At 41.4% G+C, this 21,030-nt stretch overlaps 1 protein-coding gene across 8 annotated transcripts in view; it reads left to right on the plus strand.

The window, feature by feature from the left end:
* SPECC1L (sperm antigen with calponin homology and coiled-coil domains 1 like) overlaps positions 1–21,030 on the plus strand; it is a 118,738-nt gene that overhangs the window by 26,774 nt on the left and 70,934 nt on the right. For all 8 annotated transcript variants that reach the window (XR_003093132.1, XR_003093133.1, XM_025199335.1 and 5 more), the window contains 3 exons: positions 3,259–3,415; positions 4,914–6,547; positions 9,650–9,857. Coding sequence is in view for 6 of the 8 variants with exons in the window: in XM_025199335.1 (XP_025055120.1) it covers positions 3,259–3,415; positions 4,914–6,547; positions 9,650–9,857 (1,999 nt within the window). In the remaining 2 variants the exon portion in view is untranslated. The remainder of the gene's footprint in view (positions 1–3,258; positions 3,416–4,913; positions 6,548–9,649; positions 9,858–21,030) is intronic.

Genomic DNA, 21,030 nt, shown 5'->3' on the forward strand with positions numbered 1-21,030 from the left:
TACTGAAGCAAAGAACTCATTGAAGAGCTCTGCTTTTTTCCCCGCATCAACCACCAACTGTCCTGATTTGTCCTGCAGGGGCCCTATGTGGCTCTGAGCTTTCCTTGCCCACTATATACCTGAAGAAGGACTTTTTATTGTTCTTGATTGTTGAAGCCAGCCTGAGCTCAAGCCCTGCCTTGGCCTGTCTAACTGATTCCCTGCAATAGCGCGCCAGGGAGATATATTCCTCCTTGGTGGCTGCTCCCTGCTTCCATTGCCTATACATCTCTTTCTTTGCTCCCAGATTCTCCTGGAGTTCCCTGTTCAGCCAAGGGGGCTTTTTTGCCCCCTTGCCTCCCTTCCTACGTAATGGGATAGACTCCTTTTGAGCCCCAAGGATCACTCCCTTGAGAATACCTCCAACCCTCCTGGACCCCCATTTGCCCTATGTTCTTGAGTTGCATCCCCTCACTAACTAGCCTTCTAAGCTTGCTAAAGTTGGCCCGTCTGAAATCCAACACTTTAGCCCCACTAGTTACTTTACCCACCCTTCGCTAGATAGTGAACTCGACCAAGTGATGGTCACTATCTCCCAGGCTACCATGAACTCGCATGTTCCCCACGAGATCCCCTGTTGCTAAGACCAGGTCAAGCAAGGCGCTACCCCTGGTGGGACTAGACATCACCTGGGTTAGGTGGAGGTCCTGCACACAGTGTAAGAACCTCCATGAGCGGCTTGTTTTGGCTGTCTGCTTCTCCCAGCAGATATCTGGGTAGTTCAGATATCCCATGACCACTGCCTCCCTCGCCTGTGTGGTGTCTGCTAGCTGCATGTAATAGCTTTGTGTTGCCAATGGATACGGGGTCCAAAATATGGCTGCACAAATTTCCTTCATTTTCAGTGCTTGACTTCACATATAGAAAAGCTACCTAAAAATGCAGTATACTTATACTTGGGCTAAATAAAGCAATTATAGTATGTGCAGGATCTGAGGGAACTGTCTTTTTTATTTTTATTTACCCACTGGAATGAACTGGTTCCTTCAGAGATCACCCCAGCTATCAACTTACAAATTTCAATGAGTATGTCATAGAAATGTCCTTGTTTTTACAATGTTCCTTTCTTTAAAAAGAAAAAGAAGGGAGCAGGGGGGAGAAAGAGAGGGAGCAAGATTGCTACAAGTATTGTTAAACCAAGAGAAAAACTAACCATTGGCCAATTCTGCTTTTTAATCTTATGAAAAAGTTTCACAAGATGGCATCCTAAGGCAAAATTACAGTATTTAATGACTTCCAAGTTAGAATAGAAGCAGTTTGTGGACAAAGCAGAAGAGGGATGGCTGTCTTGAATTCTTTTGTTTTTCTAAGACTTTGCATGACTAATATTATCATAACTAGCTGAAACCCACAAAACATTTGTGATTAAATTTTTATTGCAAAAGTATTTCTTTAAATACCGGATTTCTGGTTATACTTTGAATGAATACTGTAATGGAATCAACTTCTCACCCTTGAAAGGCATCATTCCTGCCGCCCTCCTGCTGCCTTCCCTGGGCAGCCATCCTGTTCCCAGGTGGTTCCAGGTGGCTGGAAGGCAGCGGGGATGTGCCATGAGATCCTGGAAGTCCACCAAGCCTGAGCTTCCCCAAGCACACCCGGGCTTCCAGTGCCCCGTGCACCATTGGATCCAGCAGGTGCTGTCTATGAGCTGGGGCTGCACCTGCACAGCTAGCACCCATCCTGCTCGTGGAACAGGCTCTGGGGTCGGGGGGAGCTGCTGGTGGGCCCTGAGCTGTGGGGGACCCAGGTGCTTCCCTCTACAGAGGCAGTGCCCCCTGGGCAGCACCCATCCTCTGGCACCCCACCCAGGCATTGGGGCCCTCTGCAGCTCAGGGGCCGCTGGCAGGGCCCCCCCCCCCCCCCCCCCCCCCCCCCCCCCCCGCGCGGGGGGGCCCCTGCCACCGCACCACCACCAGCAGCTGGGGGGGGGGGTGCGGAAAGGATCAGGCCCCTCGCTGGTTGTTTTGTTTTTTTGTTTTTTTTGTTTTTTCCTTCGGTGGAGCAATGCTGTGCTTGTCTGGAGCACTCTGATTGGTTGTTTCAGTAAGCATTGTGATTGGCTACCAAGATAACCAATCAGAGTGCTCTGGACAGACAGAATAAGCCTATTATTATTATAGATACGTCTGTTTTGCTTACCACAGAGCTGTTTTTTTCCCTCCAAGCTGAATCACACCACCGGGGCAGCATTCTCACAACTTGACCTATTTGGTTCAGTAGCATGAGTTTATACCATTCATATAAATAGTTATAATTGACTTAATTTACTTGTCCTTTTAACAAGACGGAAGTATGGAGAACTGGCAGTCTGTTTGAACTGTCATATTTAGCTGCACAATTTCACTGTCAGTTTTGGTAAGAAAATATCAAAAGATGAGTAACTTGTTCAGCGTGTCTTTGTAAATTATTTTATTTTGTGGGAGTAGTATTGTGTGGGGTTATTCTGAAGTAGATTAGACATGAAGTCTTGGAGCTGGTATGCTACAATTTGATAGTTTTTTAGTTAAAGTTTGTATTTTAAGGAGCTTTTGGATGCAGTCAACTTTTCCTGACAGTGTTTCAGAACGCCACACTTTTTATGCTTTAGATGATCCTCATATCATAATCTCCTCCTTCACTAGTAAACGGAAGCATTTCTCATGAACTGTCTCATGAAATAGTCATGGAGAAATGAGAGAAAAGTAAGGTTTTCCTCCCATTCTAACACACTTTAGACTTGATTGTTTTACTTCTGCTGTGCTTTTTAGGAGCCCTTTTAGAATGTCATGATGTTCCTGTCTTGATTCAGGGATAAGCTGTATACCTTAATTGTAGAAGATTTTATACCTACTCTCTTCTATCATCAGGTACAACAAGCACAACAGTATATAGTTCTTCTGAGCTCAATTTAGGCTGTATAACTAGTTTTCTAAGTAAAAAGCATAACTCATATAAACCTTTGACCATTCCCAAGATCTATTACAGGTGACCATCATTATTGTGAAACTGTTGAAAGGGAAAACACGTTGAATAATAAATACTGTGGGGGACAGGCTGATTTTTAACTAAAAATACATGTAAGCCTTTTTTTTTTTTAACAAAAAGCATATCCTTGGTTTTGAATATAAAAGATTATAAAAATTAACACATTAACTTCTAACTTTAAATGTTGAGGAGTTGATGATTCTGCTCCTCCACTACTTACCTAGTCTTACTTATGCCGTTTTTTGCTTCCAGACAAAAAGTAATGATGACCTTTTAGCTGGGATGGCTGGTGGTGGGGTGACTGTGACCAATGGTGTGAAAGCAAAGAAGAGCACCTGCACATCTACAGTGCCTTCAGCTTCAGGGACCACCATGAATAACCTGGAGAATAAACCCAAGACTATTACAGGTAAAAAGAAATACTGACCTTTATGGATTGTTTTCTTGGTTTTAGTTTCTTCTGATACGAAAATATTGAAAGAACTTTTGTGTAGAGAGGATACAATATGGTCAACAAGGCCAAAGCCAAATAAGACATTTATGAGCATTTTGCTCATAACTCTGGTTATCCGTTTATATGAATACTGTATTTTCTTGCCTACGCCATGCCCCAAATAAAACATGCACTGTATTCTTGAAGGCAATTTTTTTTTTTTTTTTAATTTTTATAGAATCATGGCTGGCTGTGGCAGAGTAAGTCTTCTTGGAAACCTAAAGTGTCCAGAAATTGTGACACCAGGAAGTTCTTGGTGTCTGCTGCCTGATTCATACTGTTTCTTAGAATGCCATGCTTGCTGGACACTGTGCTTCCTGGAGGACTTACTCTGTCACACAAGGTTATTCCCTGGGCTCTTACAAAGGCAGTAGCAAGACTGTCATTTCTTTATTATAAGTAATTCTTTATATGCTTTCTTTTAAATAAAGTATTTTTGTATATCACAAGCCTCATTGAGATACTACAGGCCACTCACTTGTTGCTTCATGTACAAGCTACAGTGCTCAGTCAGTAGTTACGGCTGTGAAAGGGTTAACACAAGAGTCTGCCATATTGGCAGCTGCAAGACTTTCCAGCAAAGAAAACAGCTTTCCTGCTTAAAACATGCATCCCAATTTTGGGGGGCAAAGGTGCTTGTATTATTTGAGAAAACATGGCAACAATTTAATCTGTACATATACCTGCTTTTTTAGGTCTAGTAAATGATTGTGTTCATGTTGATAGTCTCTGGAGGAAGCTGCCAATGTAGACAAATGCTGCTAAAAATATCCACTTCAGGAGGCATTAAGGAGTGAATGTCTTTATTAAAACATTGTGTAGGGTTGTAGCATTGCCTGCTTCTGCATAGGAAGGTGTGAAGTTCTTTAACATTCATCAGAACTAGTGGAAATATGTCTACTGGTATTCTTTGGGTTCCATATAGTTTACAAAAATGCAAGTCTACTTGTAGGTAGGCAGTGTTAATATGGTTCTCTACTTCAACATTTTCTGATAAGAGTGAGAATATTTAAGTACTCAAATACATTTCATTCTTGGGGATCCAAATATACAAGTACTCAAATTAATACTGTTCCCTTAAGAAAATGTGAGATGTCAGTGTATGTATATTTATTCCTTTTCTGTACAGTTTATTAGTAACTTGGAGATTGGTTTTTTGCCTGTTGCAAGCACTGTGTTCCAATTTTAATTTTGAAAGGGCATGTCGAAGTACTGACAGGAACAGTTAATGATGATTTTAAAATACAGTTGCCCAGATTTCTGAGGCATTCAGGGGAGTTTGAACATTATGAATCATGTGAATGTTATTATTCAGGTTCAGGTGTGCAGCATGGCAACATACATGGTTTAATATGATTTTTTTTTTCCTTTTTTTTTGGTTAAATTAATATTCTTAATTTTTTTAAATGTATAGGTACAACTTCCACAACCAAGCGTAGCACTTCATCTGGAAATAAGGAATCTAGCTCTTCTAGAGAGAGAATACGTGATCGTTCCCGTCTAAACCAGAGCAAAAAGCTGCCTTTAATGGGGCAGGGGACTAATGATACAGTACTGGCAAAACGCTCTCGAAGTCGTACTAATCCAGAATCCGATGTTCGTATGAGCAAGTCCAAGTCGGACAATCAGATCAGTGACAAAGCTGCTTTAGAAGCTAAAGTGAAAGATCTTCTGACTTTAGCAAAAACTAAAGATGTAGAGATTTTACACTTAAAGAATGAACTCAGAGATATGCGTGCTCAACTGGGCCTTAATGAAGATCAGTGTGAGAGTGATGAAAAGACTGAGGAAAAAGAGGCTGTTGTTGTTCACCAGCCAACTGATGTGGAGTCTACATTGCTACAGTTACAAGAACAAAACACTGCCATCCGAGAAGAGCTCAATCAGTTGAAGAATGAGAATCGAATGCTAAAGGACCGATTAAATGCTTTGGGCTTTTCTTTGGAGCAAAGGCTGGATAACTCTGAAAAACTTTTTGGTTACCCTTCTTTGAGCCCAGAAATTGCAACTAGTAACCACAGTGATGGTGGTGGTACTCTTACATCTTCAGTGGAAGGTTCTGCTCCTGGATCAATGGAAGATTTGTTGAGTCAGGATGAAAACACTTTGATGGATAATCAACACAGTAACTCCATGGATAACTTAGACAGTGAATGTAGTGAAGTTTATCAACCACTTACATCAAGTGACGATGCCTTAGATGCTCCCTCATCTTCAGAGTCTGAAGGTGTGCCAAGCATAGAAAGGTCTAGGAAAGGAAGCAGTGGTAATGCCAGTGAAGTGTCTGTAGCTTGTCTAACAGAACGAATACACCAGATGGAAGAGAACCAGCATAGTACAGCTGAGGAGCTTCAAGCAACACTTCAGGAACTTGCAGATTTACAACAAATAACTCAAGAACTGAATAGTGAAAATGAAAGACTCGGAGAAGAAAAGGTAATTCTTATGGAGTCCTTATGCCAACAAAGTGACAAGCTAGAGCACTTCAGCCGACAGATTGAGTATTTTCGTTCCCTCTTAGATGAACACCACATCTCTTACGTTATTGATGAAGATATGAAGAGTGGACGCTACATGGAATTAGAGCAACGTTACATGGACCTTGCAGAGAACGCCCGTTTTGAACGAGAGCAACTGCTGGGTGTTCAGCAACATCTGAGCAACACTCTCAAGATGGCAGAACAAGATAATAAAGAGGCCCAAGAAATGATAGGTGCGCTAAAGGAACGCAACCACCACATGGAGCGAATTGTTGAGTCAGAGCAAAAAACCAAGACTGCACTAGCAGCCAACTTGGATGAGTATAAAGCTACAGTAGCCAGTGATCAGATTGAGATGAACAGGCTAAAAGCTCAGTTGGAGCATGAAAAGCAAAAAGTGGCTGAGTTGTACTCCATACACAACTCTGGGGATAAATCGGATATACAAGATTTGCTGGAGAGTGTCAGACTGGATAAGGAAAAAGCAGAAACCTTGGCCAGTGGTCTACAGGAAGAGCTGGCACACACTCGCAATGATGCCAATAGATTGCAGGATGCAATTGCTAAGGTAGTGTGTTATAAAACTGGTTTTGGGATGCAGTTTTTCAAAGCAATTGTTTATTGGGAGAATGTGATAAGTTATAATTGTTACTAGAATATGCCTATGTTCAAATAGACTGCTTTGTATCTTCCCATTTTCCTGACCTCTCCACTGCCCAAAAAAAAGTATATCCTTTTTTTTAATTAGTTTTTTTTTATAGACATTGGTCAGAGCGTAGATAAAAATCAGTGTCTTAAATCAAAAGAGTTGTTGTTTTTTTAATTGAAGTAGAATTTTTCTTCAAAAAGAAATCTATTTGACATTACAGTAACTTGTATTAAGGCATAAACTTACTATACTCTGTTAAAATAATATTCAGGTAGTTCATGTTTGTTGCCAAAGTTTTAAAGAATGTTGCACCATTGAATTAGGAGAAGTCATTGGCCAAGGATCTAGAACCAGAGTTTGTTGAAGTAACGTCAGCTTTTGATGGGTGTAGACCTGTCTGTAGGTGCAAAGGGGGAATATTTTTCTCACTTCAGTTTGTTCAGTTTGGTAACTGGTTCATTTACAGTTGAAAAAGCAGAAAAGCTCATCTTCCTCTTCTAATTTGTGAATAGTAACTCAGTGCAAAGGACATGGTAACCAGAACTAGTTAGCTTGTTTCACTGATGACAGAAAATACTTCCATTGTTCAAAAAATAACTTACGTGTAAGTGGGAACCATTTTTCCACTCACACTTCCTTTTGTATTCAGTAATGTTAGAGTAATGTTGTAGTCCTGATGGCCAAGGAATTGTGAGAGGCAAGGATTTCTTAGGGTAGTATCCAGGGATCCAGGTTTCCCATTTGCTGCAGAAAGACATGGATTTTCTCCTTTTAGAGAGAAAAACCTTGGAAACCATGGGTTTCCCCTTGCAGGCTGCAAGGGGCTGCTTGGGGTTGGGATGCAGGGGGTGCCACATGCATGTGGCAGCTAGGCAGTGTTGTGGAGAGCAGCTTCCGCAGGTCACTCCAGTGAGATCTGTGGGGCTTGGGGGAGGGGCACACAGGCCATGGGTGGGGTGGGGGGAGGGCAGGTGAACCCCCCTCTCTTCCCTCCTGATTTCTGCATGTGTGGTAGGGTGCAGGGTTGCAGCTGGGCTGGGCCAGATCTGGGCAGGAGCCACCTCTGCAGCCCAGCAGGTGGGACCTGGCACAGGGAGTTGTGCCGCCTGCTGCTGCCAGGTGGGCAGGAGGCACCTTACCTTGGCTGCCGTGGCGGCATGGTGCTCCTTCCCATACTGGGTCCTGCCCACTAGGCTGCGGAGGTGGCTCCTGCCAAAAGCTTGTCCTGCCTGGCTGCAGCTCTGCACCCCGCTGTGGGTGCAGAAATCGGGGGGTGGGTATATTCCTCTTTCTCTCCCCACCCTGCACATCACCAGCACAGTGCTTGTGATCATACACCCCCATCCCTGCTGGAGCCTGGTGTTGGGTGCAGTGGGTTTGGAATGAGGGATCTGGGGAGGCTGGGGGTGGGGAGTGAGGGGCACTGGCAAGGCTGAGGGTGGGGAGGGAGGGGCAACAGCATGGGCAGGGGAAGGTCACTGGTATATCAGGGCTGCTCAGCGCCACAAAGCGGGGGCGGGGAGAGGGGAAGCCACAGCTGGATCCACGTCCTGGTGAATGAAGGAGGCAGGGGAGCTTCTTATTTTTCCATGATAAAAAAACAAGATCAAACACCAAAATATATAGATATTTAGAATTTATTTTATTGTAGTGATTAAGGCACTGGTAGACTTCCAAATTGCTTTAAAATTGTAAATATATTAATAAAAAGTTGTGTTCAACTGATACTTCTATATATAGTGGCATTTCATTTTAATCACGGAAGAATGTGGATTTTGGGGTTTTTCAAGAATACAGGATCAGAGAATTTTTTATTTTTAAACAGAGAAAACCAGGTTCCCTGGTGTTATCTTTTTATTGGACCAACTTCATGAAGAATGTCTTGCATTTGGAAGCTTGCTTAACTGTATCCCAACTATGCAGTTGCTCCAGTAAAAAGATTGCACCCTAAGAAATCCTTGCTCTCTTATGTATTTAGCACACTTTAGATTAACTCAAAAGCAGTTATACAGTGCTGGGTTTTTGGAATTAAAAATGTGCCAAGCTGCTTTTGACTGTTAACCACAAGGCATAATAACAACATAATAAATAACATTATTTATATAAATGACATTCTCAGTGTTTACTTAGTTTAATTATTTAATACAAAGGGCATTAGTGAAAGTGTGTATATAATTGCTTATCTGTTTGCCATCTGTGTTGGTTAGATTCTTTTGTTTTCCTCCTTTCCCTTTTTTTTACCATCAAATTTAGTGTAATGACTGTCATGGAAATCAAGTTGTCTTAATGGTTATAAATCTATTTAAAAAAATACTGAATGTGCAAATGAATAAAATTAAAATCCATTATTTAAGATTTCTTGCTTGTTGATTTAAAAAAAAAAAACAAAAAACAACCCAACCAATTTTATTGATATTTATAAACCAATGCACCCTGCTTTGATCAGGCATGACCTAAACTGTACATGTGACAAAATCTGTCAAACTTTAGTTGGAATTGGGCAAGTGGACATCCTTTAACATTTTTATCCTTAATATCCTTTAGAAGAGTTATCTAGGGCTACATCATTTCTAGTTTTGTCTGCTACTGAGATTTGGTGATAAAAATTGGTTCTGAGTTTCATTATGTTTAAATCCTGTTCTTGTAACAAAGAGGGGGCGAAATATTGTTCGTTTTTTTGGCTGGCTGTCATTTTGATTTGTATTTCAGCACCGTTCTGTTACTGTTGATATAGGATGGCATAGCAGTCCAGAAGCTGTTTAAATTCTTTAATTGTGCTAGCTGTTTAAATGTGTCGATACAAGCAAAAATTGATCACTCCAGTGCAGCAATGATCCCATGCATAACAATTCCTAATGAATTTGTGTAAAACATTTTGGTATTGATTTACTCTAAAATCTAGTTATGGTGTTTTTTAAAAACATCTTAAGAGTGTTGTGGTAAAATGCAGACATTTGATATTAATGTAAATCGTTATCTTTAATTCATTATGATGGTCCCTTTTGGGTTTTTTTTGTTTAGGTTGAAGATGAATACAGGGTCTTCCAAGAAGAAGCCAAGAAGCAAATTGAAGATCTCAATATGACTCTAGAAAAGCTTCGGACAGAGCTAGAAGAGAAGGAGACTGAAAGAAGCGACATGAAGGAAACGATCTTTGAGTTAGAAGATGAAGTAGAACAACACCGAGCTGTGAAACTTCATGACAATCTCATCATATCTGACTTGGAAAGTAAGTGTTGTGAGTTCCTCTTGGTCACAGCATGTTGAAGTGGTAAAAATATTTGAGTTGTAAGTTGCTATGTATGTTTTACAGTCAGAAGAGGACTTGTGGAATCTCTTATATCCCCAAAAGAAAAAATTTAGCTTGACTTGAAGATTTCTAGGTTCTCAAGTTGGAGTGAGGGGAAGTAAATTGATCAAACGCAGGGAATAAATACAAAACGAATAATGCTATTTCAAGTCATGTTTCACAGCAGAACTGCTAGTAGTTGTAGTTTTAGATAATAGCATTTACTGCCCGTGTGACTGATTGCTGAAAGGCTAATTTAATTTTTGTCTGGGAAATCCAAGTTCTGTTTTCTATTCCTACAACCTTTAAGTAGGCAATTTCAGCATCTGAGGATTATTTTGTAGTTCACTAGACCAGAAAAATTCTCCCTCTCAGAGAAATTGGAGGATGCAGCTCTAAAGATCTCTAACTATGTTGTTGTCTCCTTGGTACAACCATATATACTCTTCTGTGTAGACTGTTCAGATTTTAAAATTGATTTGGTCCTTGAAAACAAAAATGCTAACTCTGAAACAAAGCTCAGACAAGTGCGAAAAACTCCATCCTGTTCTCTTTTAATCTCCATTTCCCTAAGCTGCATAGCTATCAGACTTCATGCCTTCGTTTTCCCTGGCATGAGGTTCTGTGTCTGTTCCAGTCATAAACTGGGTCCTAGGCTGCAGCACCCTGTTAATCAACTGTGGTTACTCAGCAGCAGGTCTGAGATTCCTGCAGTTTTTTCCTTGGGGATTGTGTGACCAGCATCATACAGTGACAAAACGGCCTTCTGAACCAAAATATGGTTTATTTTAACTATAGGAAATAAATCTTTTGAAGATAGGATTTTAAAATAGTCTACATCCCTGATTCTCAACTATGGTGCTGCACAATATCAGCACTATTCAGTGTGCAAACATCTGCTCTGGATTTATCTTGTGAATCATGTGATTTCAAATAGAAATTCACACTGTCAAAAATATTATGGTGGTCATTCTGAGTTCTTGCAACAGAAGAAATATGTTATTATTTTTCTGTAGTCAAGAGACAGAGCTGGCGTTTTCCAAGGGAGGTTTTGAGTCCAAAAAGATTGAAAACCAGTCTATATGCATGTCTAGTTTACTGAAAACTTTACAAATTGTTGATGGCAACCCCGGTAAGCAGGTCTAAACTTCTTCAGACACTACTAGTGTGCACTTTTAAATCAGATTGTTTTCTCCAGGCATCATCTTCTTCTTCATCTTCTTCTTTCTTTGGAGGGGAAGAGGGAGCCCCTTTTCTTGAGAGGGAGAGATGCTATTTAAACTGCTATCCTCTTTCTTTTGTGTTCCTAGTTTTGGTCTTTCTAGACAAAACTGAGCTAGTGTTTAGATAGCCAGTAGCTAGGTTTTTGCCTATTAGATAGCTCTCTGCAAACAGTAGATGAAGGTTGTCTTTCCTTTCCTAGGTTGTTTTTTTTCCTTCCTATTAAACTAAATGATTATATACATACAGGGCTCATCTGCATGAGATGCTGCTGTGCATTAAGTCGTTGCTACTCCGCGGTAACGTTGGTGCACACTAACAATGGCATACTGCGACTGTGCAGTAGCGTCTGAAAAAAAAAAACGTGTGGAGAAGGTACTGCGTAGTAATGCCAGGTACTGCACAGTTATTTAGTACTTGGTTATGCAAGTACTAAACGACTGCTTAATAACAACTGTGTAATCTGCCGCTCGTGTAGATGTGGCCCCTGTAAACTTTTCAATACCGAGTCAATACACGGTGTCAGATAATTACAGAGCAGCTCCAATTCTATTGTATAGTTTTGTCAAATATAACTACTTCACCTCTTCTTCAAACAGATGTCTTGCAACAGGTCTTCACTACTGAGTTAGCTTTTGAGGCTACTGGCACAGATTCAGACACGGCATGCTCAACGAGCTGAAAGTCTCATGAGGAATTCTGAGTCTTTGCTATTTATACATCTAAAAGTAATCTGACGTAGTTGAAGTTTCTGGATAGCAGTCTAACAGTTTCAGGAGACAACCTGAAGTAAAGGCAGGAAGGAAAGCGACATCTTGTGGTACCCGTACAGTATGGTAACCAAAGATCAGCATAATCAAAACGAACATTTTTCTTGTAAGTTTTTGAAACTTTTCTTGGCTTAAAACTTACATACCTACAGTAGTTTACTGGGATATTTTTATTGTTTTGTTTTCCTTTTTAGTTTACTTTTGTTTCGAATGGAATATGTAGCACAAAAAAGCAACATTTTGAAGAGAGAGAACAATCTTCCTTATGAGCCAGGGATCCTGGTTTTCTGTGTTTAAAAATGATAAATTATCTGATTAAAAATCCCCAAATCTGTGTTTTTCAGTAATTAAAATGAAACGCCACTAGATATATAGGTATCACTTGAATACAATGTTATATTGATATATTTACAATTTTAAAGCAATTTGGAAGCCTACCAGTGTACCAATCACTATAATAAAACAAATTCTAAATAACTATGATTTTTTGGCATTTGATTTTGGGTTTTTTATCACAGAAAATCAGAGCTCCCCATGTCCCTTTCTCTGACTAGGACACGGGTCCAGCTGCAGCTGGAAAAAAGGTATTATAAGTGTTAAGCAGGCCCTGGGAGTGGGGGGTGAGAGGGTGCTTTAATTAGAGGCTCTAATTAAAGTGCTTGGAGTATCTTGTGGGGGCACTTTTAAATAAAGCTTGTCAAACAAGCTTTACTTAAAGTGCCCTTGCCACCATTTTTCAGTGCAGGGATGCTGATGCATGCAACGCTGGAGTCTGCTGGAGCATGGTAGTTACAGCACGTCAGAGCAGCCTCTTTGCTCATGTATACGCTTCCTGAGTTAGCACCAGGAAATTGAGAACAAGGAAAGGGCTACTATTTAATTGCTTTCAGGAAATTTCCCTCCCTATGCTTAACCATTTTGATCTGACTTTTCCTTACTGGACATAAAAGTTGCCTGTACTGTTTTTTTACATTATTGCAGCACATATGCTAGATGCAGAAGTCCCCCCATAGTGTTTTTGGAAACATTACACTAGATGGCGTATTTGCCTTGATTTTGAGTACTGGTTTTCAGAAACTAAATGGACTGTAACGGAAGACATGCAGTAAAGTCTCTAAGCTAAATGTAAAAAAGAACAAAAATAAAAAAGCAAAAACAAAAAAAACCCCAAAACACTCACCCAACCAAAAAAAATCCCTCAACATAGTATCTCCTCAAACCCAGCTAATAAATAATAATTGGAAATCATTGTCAAGATGTAATAATGCAAGATGCATTCAAATATGGACATGTATTTCGTTCTGTGAAATATCAATGAAATTCTATTTTGCACAGCTTTTATACATGTGCTTCAGGAGTAGGAGGGAGGGGCACTTTAATTAGAGCGGCACTGAGAGCTGTTCAAACTAAAGCTCTTGGAGCATCATGTGTATTAGTGCCCCGTACTGAAAAATGGTAGCGGGGGCACTTTTAACTAAAGCTTGTTGAATGCATGCAGACTCTTTGAACGCTCGCAGGCTCATCAAAAGCTTGTCGAAGGCATGTAAGCATGCAATTAATTACTTGATTAATGAAGTCTGCTCTGACGTGCTGTGGAGAAGCCTTGCGTCGGAGAAGCCTTGCTGCACGTGTATGCCAGGCACCCACTAGATCTTGCTGACGGTTTTTTTTTTTCCCCCATGATCATAAATATTTAATTCGGATAAATATGACTAGTCAATAAATAAAAACTCTGTGTAATGGTGGCAGTGTTAAGATTTAGAGCTGTTTTTCTCTGTATGGTGTCTTAAATAATATTAAGACTTAATTACTGTTTCATATGAACTTTTATAGAGTATATATTTGGGTATATTATTGATAAGCAAATACTGATCCTGGCATATTTGAAAACTATTCCCTTCTCCTATTTTAGGAGGTTGTATCACTTAAACTATACCAATACAGTTAAGCCGGAATTGCTATCCCTAATTGTTCAGGAAATAACTATCCAAGTATTAGGGTACCTTTTTACCACTGTAACTGTCTCTGCACTATATCTTGTACCCTTATAACTATGCTGGTATGAAATCAACATGCCTAACTATTTCTAATTGGTATTAGTTCCAGGTAGTATACTTTTTCCAACACAGATTTAACCAGGATGCCTCCATTAGGGTCAGCAGTGAATGTCTTCTAGTCTAAGTATTTCTCAAGAAGGCTAAATGTATGCCTACACAGAGCAGTGTGGTGTTATACAGTTACCTGCCCCGGCTATACTGCTTCCAGGACCATAGCAAGTTAAGTCTTTTCAAGGGCGCTGTGTGGGGTTTCACACAATGTTAGCACTACCAGGTATGCGAACATGATTCACAAGATAAAAATCAGAGATTTCAAATAGAAATAATTGGTAAAGCCATTTTGAGCTGTGGTGGGCTTTTTGAATTCTTTGCAACAGAATTCCGTATTATTTTTCCATGGTAAAAACGAGTGAAAACTAAGAGCTAACGTTTTCCAAGGGATGTCTTGAGTCTATAGAGGGGTGCTTTGGTTGAGAATCACTGGTCTAGACATACCAGTTTGCTCAGAGCTAGCATAGGTATGTCTATACAGTGCCTCATTGTGCCATTTAGACCTGTGGGGGCTGACTGTTTTGTCAGGTGTACCACAAGCTGAGCCCTACACCCTTCCCAATTGCCACTCCGATCCCCTTCCCCCACCTGATCTGTTGCTCTGCTTTCTGCTCCCTCCCTGGTATGCCACGTGCCACACCCAAAGGCTGCCTGTGCCACGTGCTGTGGGTTGGCCACCCCTGATGTAGACATTTGCCGAATATCGTCAGAAATTCTCTGTGCGTGACTAAAGATAAGTGGTGTAATGTTCATGACAAGCCTATTGTATCAGAGTGGCTGAAGAAGGAAGGGCTGTTTTCTCGTTTGATAAGCATAGCTTTTCAGTTATCCATGTTCTTCTGAGCACATCAGTACATTTACAAGTACTTACTTCCTTACATAATTTTTCAGAGAAATGTGATTTCCTGTGACAGGCAGTACAGCTAATATGGCAAAGGTGAGGATAGCTTTGCAAGAAAAATAAGTGTTAAAATGTGTCTGTTTTGTGTACTTCTTGAAGGTACTTGGGGAGAGACTGTCATGGCCTAAGCTGGGGCTGTTCAGCTTCTAAGCAGTCAGGGGCTGCATGCTTCATGGGTCACGCTGGCTGGGGGTGTACCATAGATTCACAGATGTAGGGTCAGAAGGGACCTAAGTAGATCTTCAAGTCCGACCCCCTGCCCTGGGCAGGAGAGAATACTGGGCTCATATGAGCCCGGCTAGGTAACTATCCAGCCTCCTCTTAAAGACCCCCAAGGTAGGAGCCAGCACCATTTCCCTTGGAAGTTGGTTCCAGATCCTAGCCACCCTGACTGTGAAGTATTGCCCTCTGATGTCCAGCCTGAACCTACCAATGGGGTCCGTGGATCTTCAGGGCTGCACGCGGCACCTTATGCCTGGTCCCACCACCTGCTGCGTTGTGTGTCCCCTCACTTCGCTGCATGCCTGGCCTCACCCTAAACCAGGGGCAGGCAAAGTTTGGCCCGTGGTGGACTTTATGTCCCAGCAGCCCTGGCCTACATCACTGTGGCCAGTTTACATGGAGACCCCAGCAGCAGTGACAGCACAGGGCCAGGGTTTCCCTGGAGATCAGCCCCAGCAGCGCTGGCAGGACTCACGGCAGGGGAGGGAGCTGCACCGAGGCTAGGATCTTGTGGCGGTGACAGTGTGGTCCGGAGCTGGGGCAGAGCTGTCATCTGCTGCTCGCGCGCCCCAGGCAAGGCTGTGGGCAGAGGATCATGGTCTGCCCCAGCTCCAGGCCACGCTGTCACCACTGCAAGATCCTAGCCCCGGAGGTGGAACAGCTCCCCACCCAGCCAGAGCTACTGGGCCCGATTTCCATGGAAACCCTGGCCTCACGCTGTCATGGCACCACCTCTGCTCCTGGGGTCTCCCTGGAAATCAGCCACAGCAATGCGAGCAGGGGCTGTTGGGAAATGGAGTCCAGCTGCTGGCCACATCTACCATTTTGCCAAACCCTGTCCTAAAATCTTCAGCTATCAGCTCCCTGCTGCATCGTGCCTCTCGGGGGCCTCAGAACTCAGGGTCCACCAGCACTGCAGTCTGTGCCGTACTGCACCCCCAGCCCCTGGGGTAAGGGGGAGAGCGAGCATGGAGATCCCAGAGCAATCAGGGGAGAGCATCAGCTGGGTGGGAGCCTGGGGGCTGCAACATAACCCTTTGTGGCCTGCGGGCAGCTAATAGGTCACCAGCTGGACAGCCCTGGCCTAAGTAGTAAGGAAAGAAATGCTTTTGCAACTTGTCTGAGGGGGTCTCTTTCAGGAGCGGCTCAGGGGAATATTGGGGTTTCCCAGTAGGTAACAGAGAGCTTTTAAGGAGGCTTGCTTCATAATTGCTCTAAATGTTGAAGTCTTTGATTCTTTATAGAAGAGTTTATGTTCAGTTACAAAAACTGATGAAGTACAGGGGGAAAAATTACTGAAATGCAATTAGATTATGGCAGAATGCACATTCTGAAAGAATCACCTGTCTGTAACACCATGCTGGCAGTCTGAACACAGCAGAATTTCCTCTTGCTGCAGAGGACTAAATGCTCCTTCGGTATGCCAGAGTAGCTTGTATAGGAATTGGATTTCTATCATCAGGAATACATTTACAAATTAGCATCTTCTGTTACATAAAAGCTTGTTCTTCCATGAAATACTGAAAAGTTTAACAGTTACTTGAGATTTTCCACTGTTAATTTAAATGTCCTGAGAGAAAAGAAAGGATAGGATTGTGAAAGTAGCATTTTGCCTGATAACTTGTAGGTCTTTTTGCTGGTAAAGACTGACTATTTTCATCATTTTGCCTGATGCATTATTCAAAGTTTAGAAAACTGGAAGGGACAAATAAGACTTTCCTTCATTTCTAAAGCATCATAATGTTTCAGACTATAAAAAGATCTTCTTTGAGTTTGAAGAATGAACCTTAACTGATATGAGATTGACTAGGGATTGCTAGTAATGTTGAGTGTGCTGTATGATGAAACTGATATGGATATCTTAATCCAGGATGGTACTTTTTTCACAGATTTGAAATGTGTTGAATTCAAATGACTTGAGTATTTACTTTTAAGTAATTTTGGTTTCTCAGCTTGTTTTGCTCTTTTCTTACAGCAGCCTTTAAAATCCAGTTATTAGCATGTCAGCAATCATTTCAGGTTTTTTTAACTTATCTCATTAAAAAATTAATATAAAAATGCAGTAGCATTAAGGACATAAACAGACAAAACAATTGTACTCCTTGAAGGTGGGGGAGGGGACACCGCAGTTCAACTTTTCTGTCTAACTGTTTTGCCTGTTCACTGTACCCTTCAGTAAGTAGAGGCCTAACCGCAGTAGTTTACATGTGTTTAATATAGCTTCTTTTACAGCTGGATAGAAGCAGACAGGCAAAAGTTAAGCGTGTCAGCTACCATACTCTCACAAACAGTACGTCCTGACTTACCTTTAAAGCCGTGGAATTGTCTGTGTCTGTTCCCTTGATGTCCATTTGGATTGAATCCTTATCAAATTGATTTTATTATTTTTAAAAAGTCAGGTTTTTTAAAACATGTTTTAAGTTGTTATTGCCTATTTAAAACAAGCGTCTCCTCTTTCAGTAAAACAGACAACTCTGGAAGCCTGTCTTTGCTATGTAGTTTCCCTATTCAGCCACTAGAAACTCCTGTGCTGCAATAGCTGTTGCTGCTGTCTGCAGTAATGTGAAGTCCCCGTGCTTCAGTTGTTGGAGTTTGGAAGCAGTGTTCACTTTTTCTCTTTCTCTGAACATGCCACCTTCTTCTCTTCCATTGTGAGATGGGGAGACTGGGTAATGGCTCAAGGGTCAGGCTGGAGAAAGGGGTCCCTGCAGGGGCTTGCTCATGTGGAGTTGGGGTTCTTGAAGCTTCTTGGACAGTTGGGGTGAGGGAGGGGTTTAGGCAGTTAGGCTAAAGGGAAGGAAGATGCTTCAGAGCAGGTTCACAGAAGGACAGGTGCCCATGGGTTGAATGCAGTTAAGGCTCACTTGCCAACCTATAGGTAGTGCATATGCTTTGGGGGGGGTGTAGGGGCATGACCTTGGGAGTTCAAAAACCAAAAGAAACCAAAAATCAGGACTTTTAATATAATGACTTGGATCCTGGGGGCTGGCAAGATTCAGGTCTTTGTCTTCCCTCTCTTATTTTCCTCCCCTCAGTAGACTTTAGAAAAACACTTTACCTTTTGCTCTAAAACATTCTGTATTGTTTATAATGGCTGGAGAATGTTCAGAGCATTGTATTGAACTTCAAAGCACAAACATACTAAAACTTAATGGTGCGTCTCATACCACAAAAACCCAGAACAATAGCGTTACCCGAGATCTAGCTTTGGGACACATTTAGAATTTCCGGTTTGTGGTGTTTCCTTTTTACTCTTTTTTTATTTTTGGACAAATTTATGGTGTACTTCTAGAGCAAAATTGTTTGTTTAAAAAAAATCCTTGGTTTATAAACGAGAAAAAAGATGCCTCACCCACTAGAACTTCACACTTCTGGGAACCAGCTTATAAACAAGTATAAGGAGCTCCATCAACTCCTTAGATAGGCAGCTTTCAGTATTGAAGGAACTGTACATTTTTGGTATCTCTGAAGAAGCCCATTCTCACATCCTTCAGTTGGACTTTGTCACTTTTAACCTAAAATTGGCAAGTCTGTATGGTTTTTTTTAAGCTTAATCAAGAATTGCAAATAATGAGTCCTCCTTTTGTACGAAGGCAGGATGCAAGAGGACGTTTTGCTAATATGACATGGTATTTTGTGATTTAAGTGACTCCCACTTTGTTTTATCCTGTCCAGTGCTAAAGGATGAGGTGGATGTGTCATTTATCCCAAAAGATGGCTAGAAGAAAACGTCAGTTTGGTTTGAAGTCGGTGAACTTTTCCAATCCTGAAATGCCATTTTTTTTTTTTTTTCAAGCTGCTGGAGGTTTATATCATTTTTAAAAAGAAATGAGCTATAGTAGTAAAAGACTCTCTGGTTTGACCTTTTGGCGTGATACAAAACTCTAAAGAAACAAAAAAAAATTACAAGAAAGAGTCAATAAGTTTATAATTACTAAAGACATAAAAATTATGACCATGGAGTTGTCATCATGCTACAATCTGACTTTGCCTGAATACTGCCATGTTGGCATCAGGGTCAGAATTGCAAAATAGAGTAGCCTTATGTGAATAAATGCAGTCTGCATGGTATTTTCTGTTTAGTCCACCCTATATGCTACTGAGGCTCATTTCATGCTAAAAGAATCCCTTTGCCAAAAGACCAGAGACACCTCTGGGTATCAAAATATGGGCTCTACTTCAAAAACAAGGTAAAAGGAATCAGGAAGATTAGTGGGGTTTAAGGGTCTAGAAATAATTCTGTGTTTTATAGTGCTGCTCCCTGGCCATAGTAATTGTATCCGGTAATCAAGTAAAGATGTTGGAAGTTTTAATTTTACTATGAAATAAGGATCATACAATTTTACATTGACAGTTTGTTTCAGGTAATGTTCAGTGGATGTTTGAATAGTCGGAAGGTATGTGCACATTACTGCAAAGGTTTTGCCGAGCTCTTATATTTTAAATAGCTAAAGGTTGAATAGTTGCAACCTTCTTATGAAAAAGTGCTGCCAACATACACACAAAATGTTTGTTTCACAACTGCCCTTAGTAGTATGAATGTGAAATACAAAGCATAATTTATTATAACTAACTACAAATCAGCAGCTCCCGCATTTTTACAGTTTGCAGGTACATACACGGTACCATAGAAATAAATGCCCCTAAGACCCAAGGATCAGTGGAGCAGTACTTAATGGAAAAAATTATTCCATGTGGTGCTTCATCAGTGGCTCACTTATAAGAATGGAATAATCAATCATACTATTCTCCTGGAGCATTGAATAAAGCAGCAAATGAAGAATAATCGCAGTAGTCTGTCTGTCAGACGACAGTTTAGGCGTTGGTAGTGATCAAGCTTCTTCTTACTCTTTGTGTAGCTGCTAACAGATTTAAGGGAACATCTTTCTTGCAAGCTCTGATCTTGTTGACTGTGATGTCATGCTTGCCCACTGTGCTTTACGTATAACTTATTCCCATCTCAAACAATGTGCTGATACACAAGAATGTGAGTTTCTTGAGGGTGGGAATATAAATCTTCCACATAGAAGTCACAGCTTGGGAAGCTGGTACTGGCAACAGCTACCTTATGCAGGAAAGAAAGGTTGCTTGTACACATGACTAAAATTGCCCATTTTTGCAGTTTAATTGCATCATGCTGTACACATACAGGGGTTTTTTTTGTGATTTTAAATGCGTTTGTCCCACTGCATACTAAACCACATCTACATGTAGTTTTGTTTGCAACATAGCTTTTTGTAGCTGGGGCAGCATCCAGCCTGCTAGCAGCCCACCCGGGTGGGCCCTGGGGGTGCTGCTGCCGCAGTTCAGGGGGCTGTCTGCAGTTCAGGGGCTGCTCAGCCCACCAGCAGCTCGCCCCCCAGCTGTGGGAGACTCAGGCAGGCTCCGCTGAGGGTGGGGAGGATTGGGTCTATCGCTGCAACAGGGATAGAAGCCCCTAAATTGGAATGGTAGGCTTTTAATCGCCACAATTAAACGCACCTTTTCAATTTAGGGGCTAAACCCCCATGACATATACACGTGCCCAAAAGTGTTAACTCAGTAGGGGCAGTAACTCATCTTTTCCTTTTTATTGTGAAAAAATATTTCAGGCCATCTAAACTAGTGGTTTTGAAGCTTTTACTTAGCATCTTCCTATGTCACTCCTCTTAGCATGAGCCATTCTTAGATACTGGTTCTTTCTGGGGCAGGAGAAAAGTGGGAATCCTTCAACTTTAAAGTTTGGAGTGATGTGCAGTTGCAGCAGTGCACACTTGCAAAATGATGCCATGCTCAGACTTAAGCATGTATACCTTAAGAAAGTATACATTAAACCTTTTCTAATCCTAGTGTTTTTCCAAAAATTTCTCTGGTGGGGAGAGGGGAGTGGTGTGTGTGTGTGTGTGGGGGGG

The sequence above is a fragment of the Alligator sinensis genome, unplaced genomic scaffold (genome assembly GCF_000455745.1).
Source record: "Alligator sinensis unplaced genomic scaffold, ASM45574v1 scaffold505_1, whole genome shotgun sequence".
Classification (NCBI taxonomy): domain Eukaryota; kingdom Metazoa; phylum Chordata; order Crocodylia; family Alligatoridae; genus Alligator; species Alligator sinensis.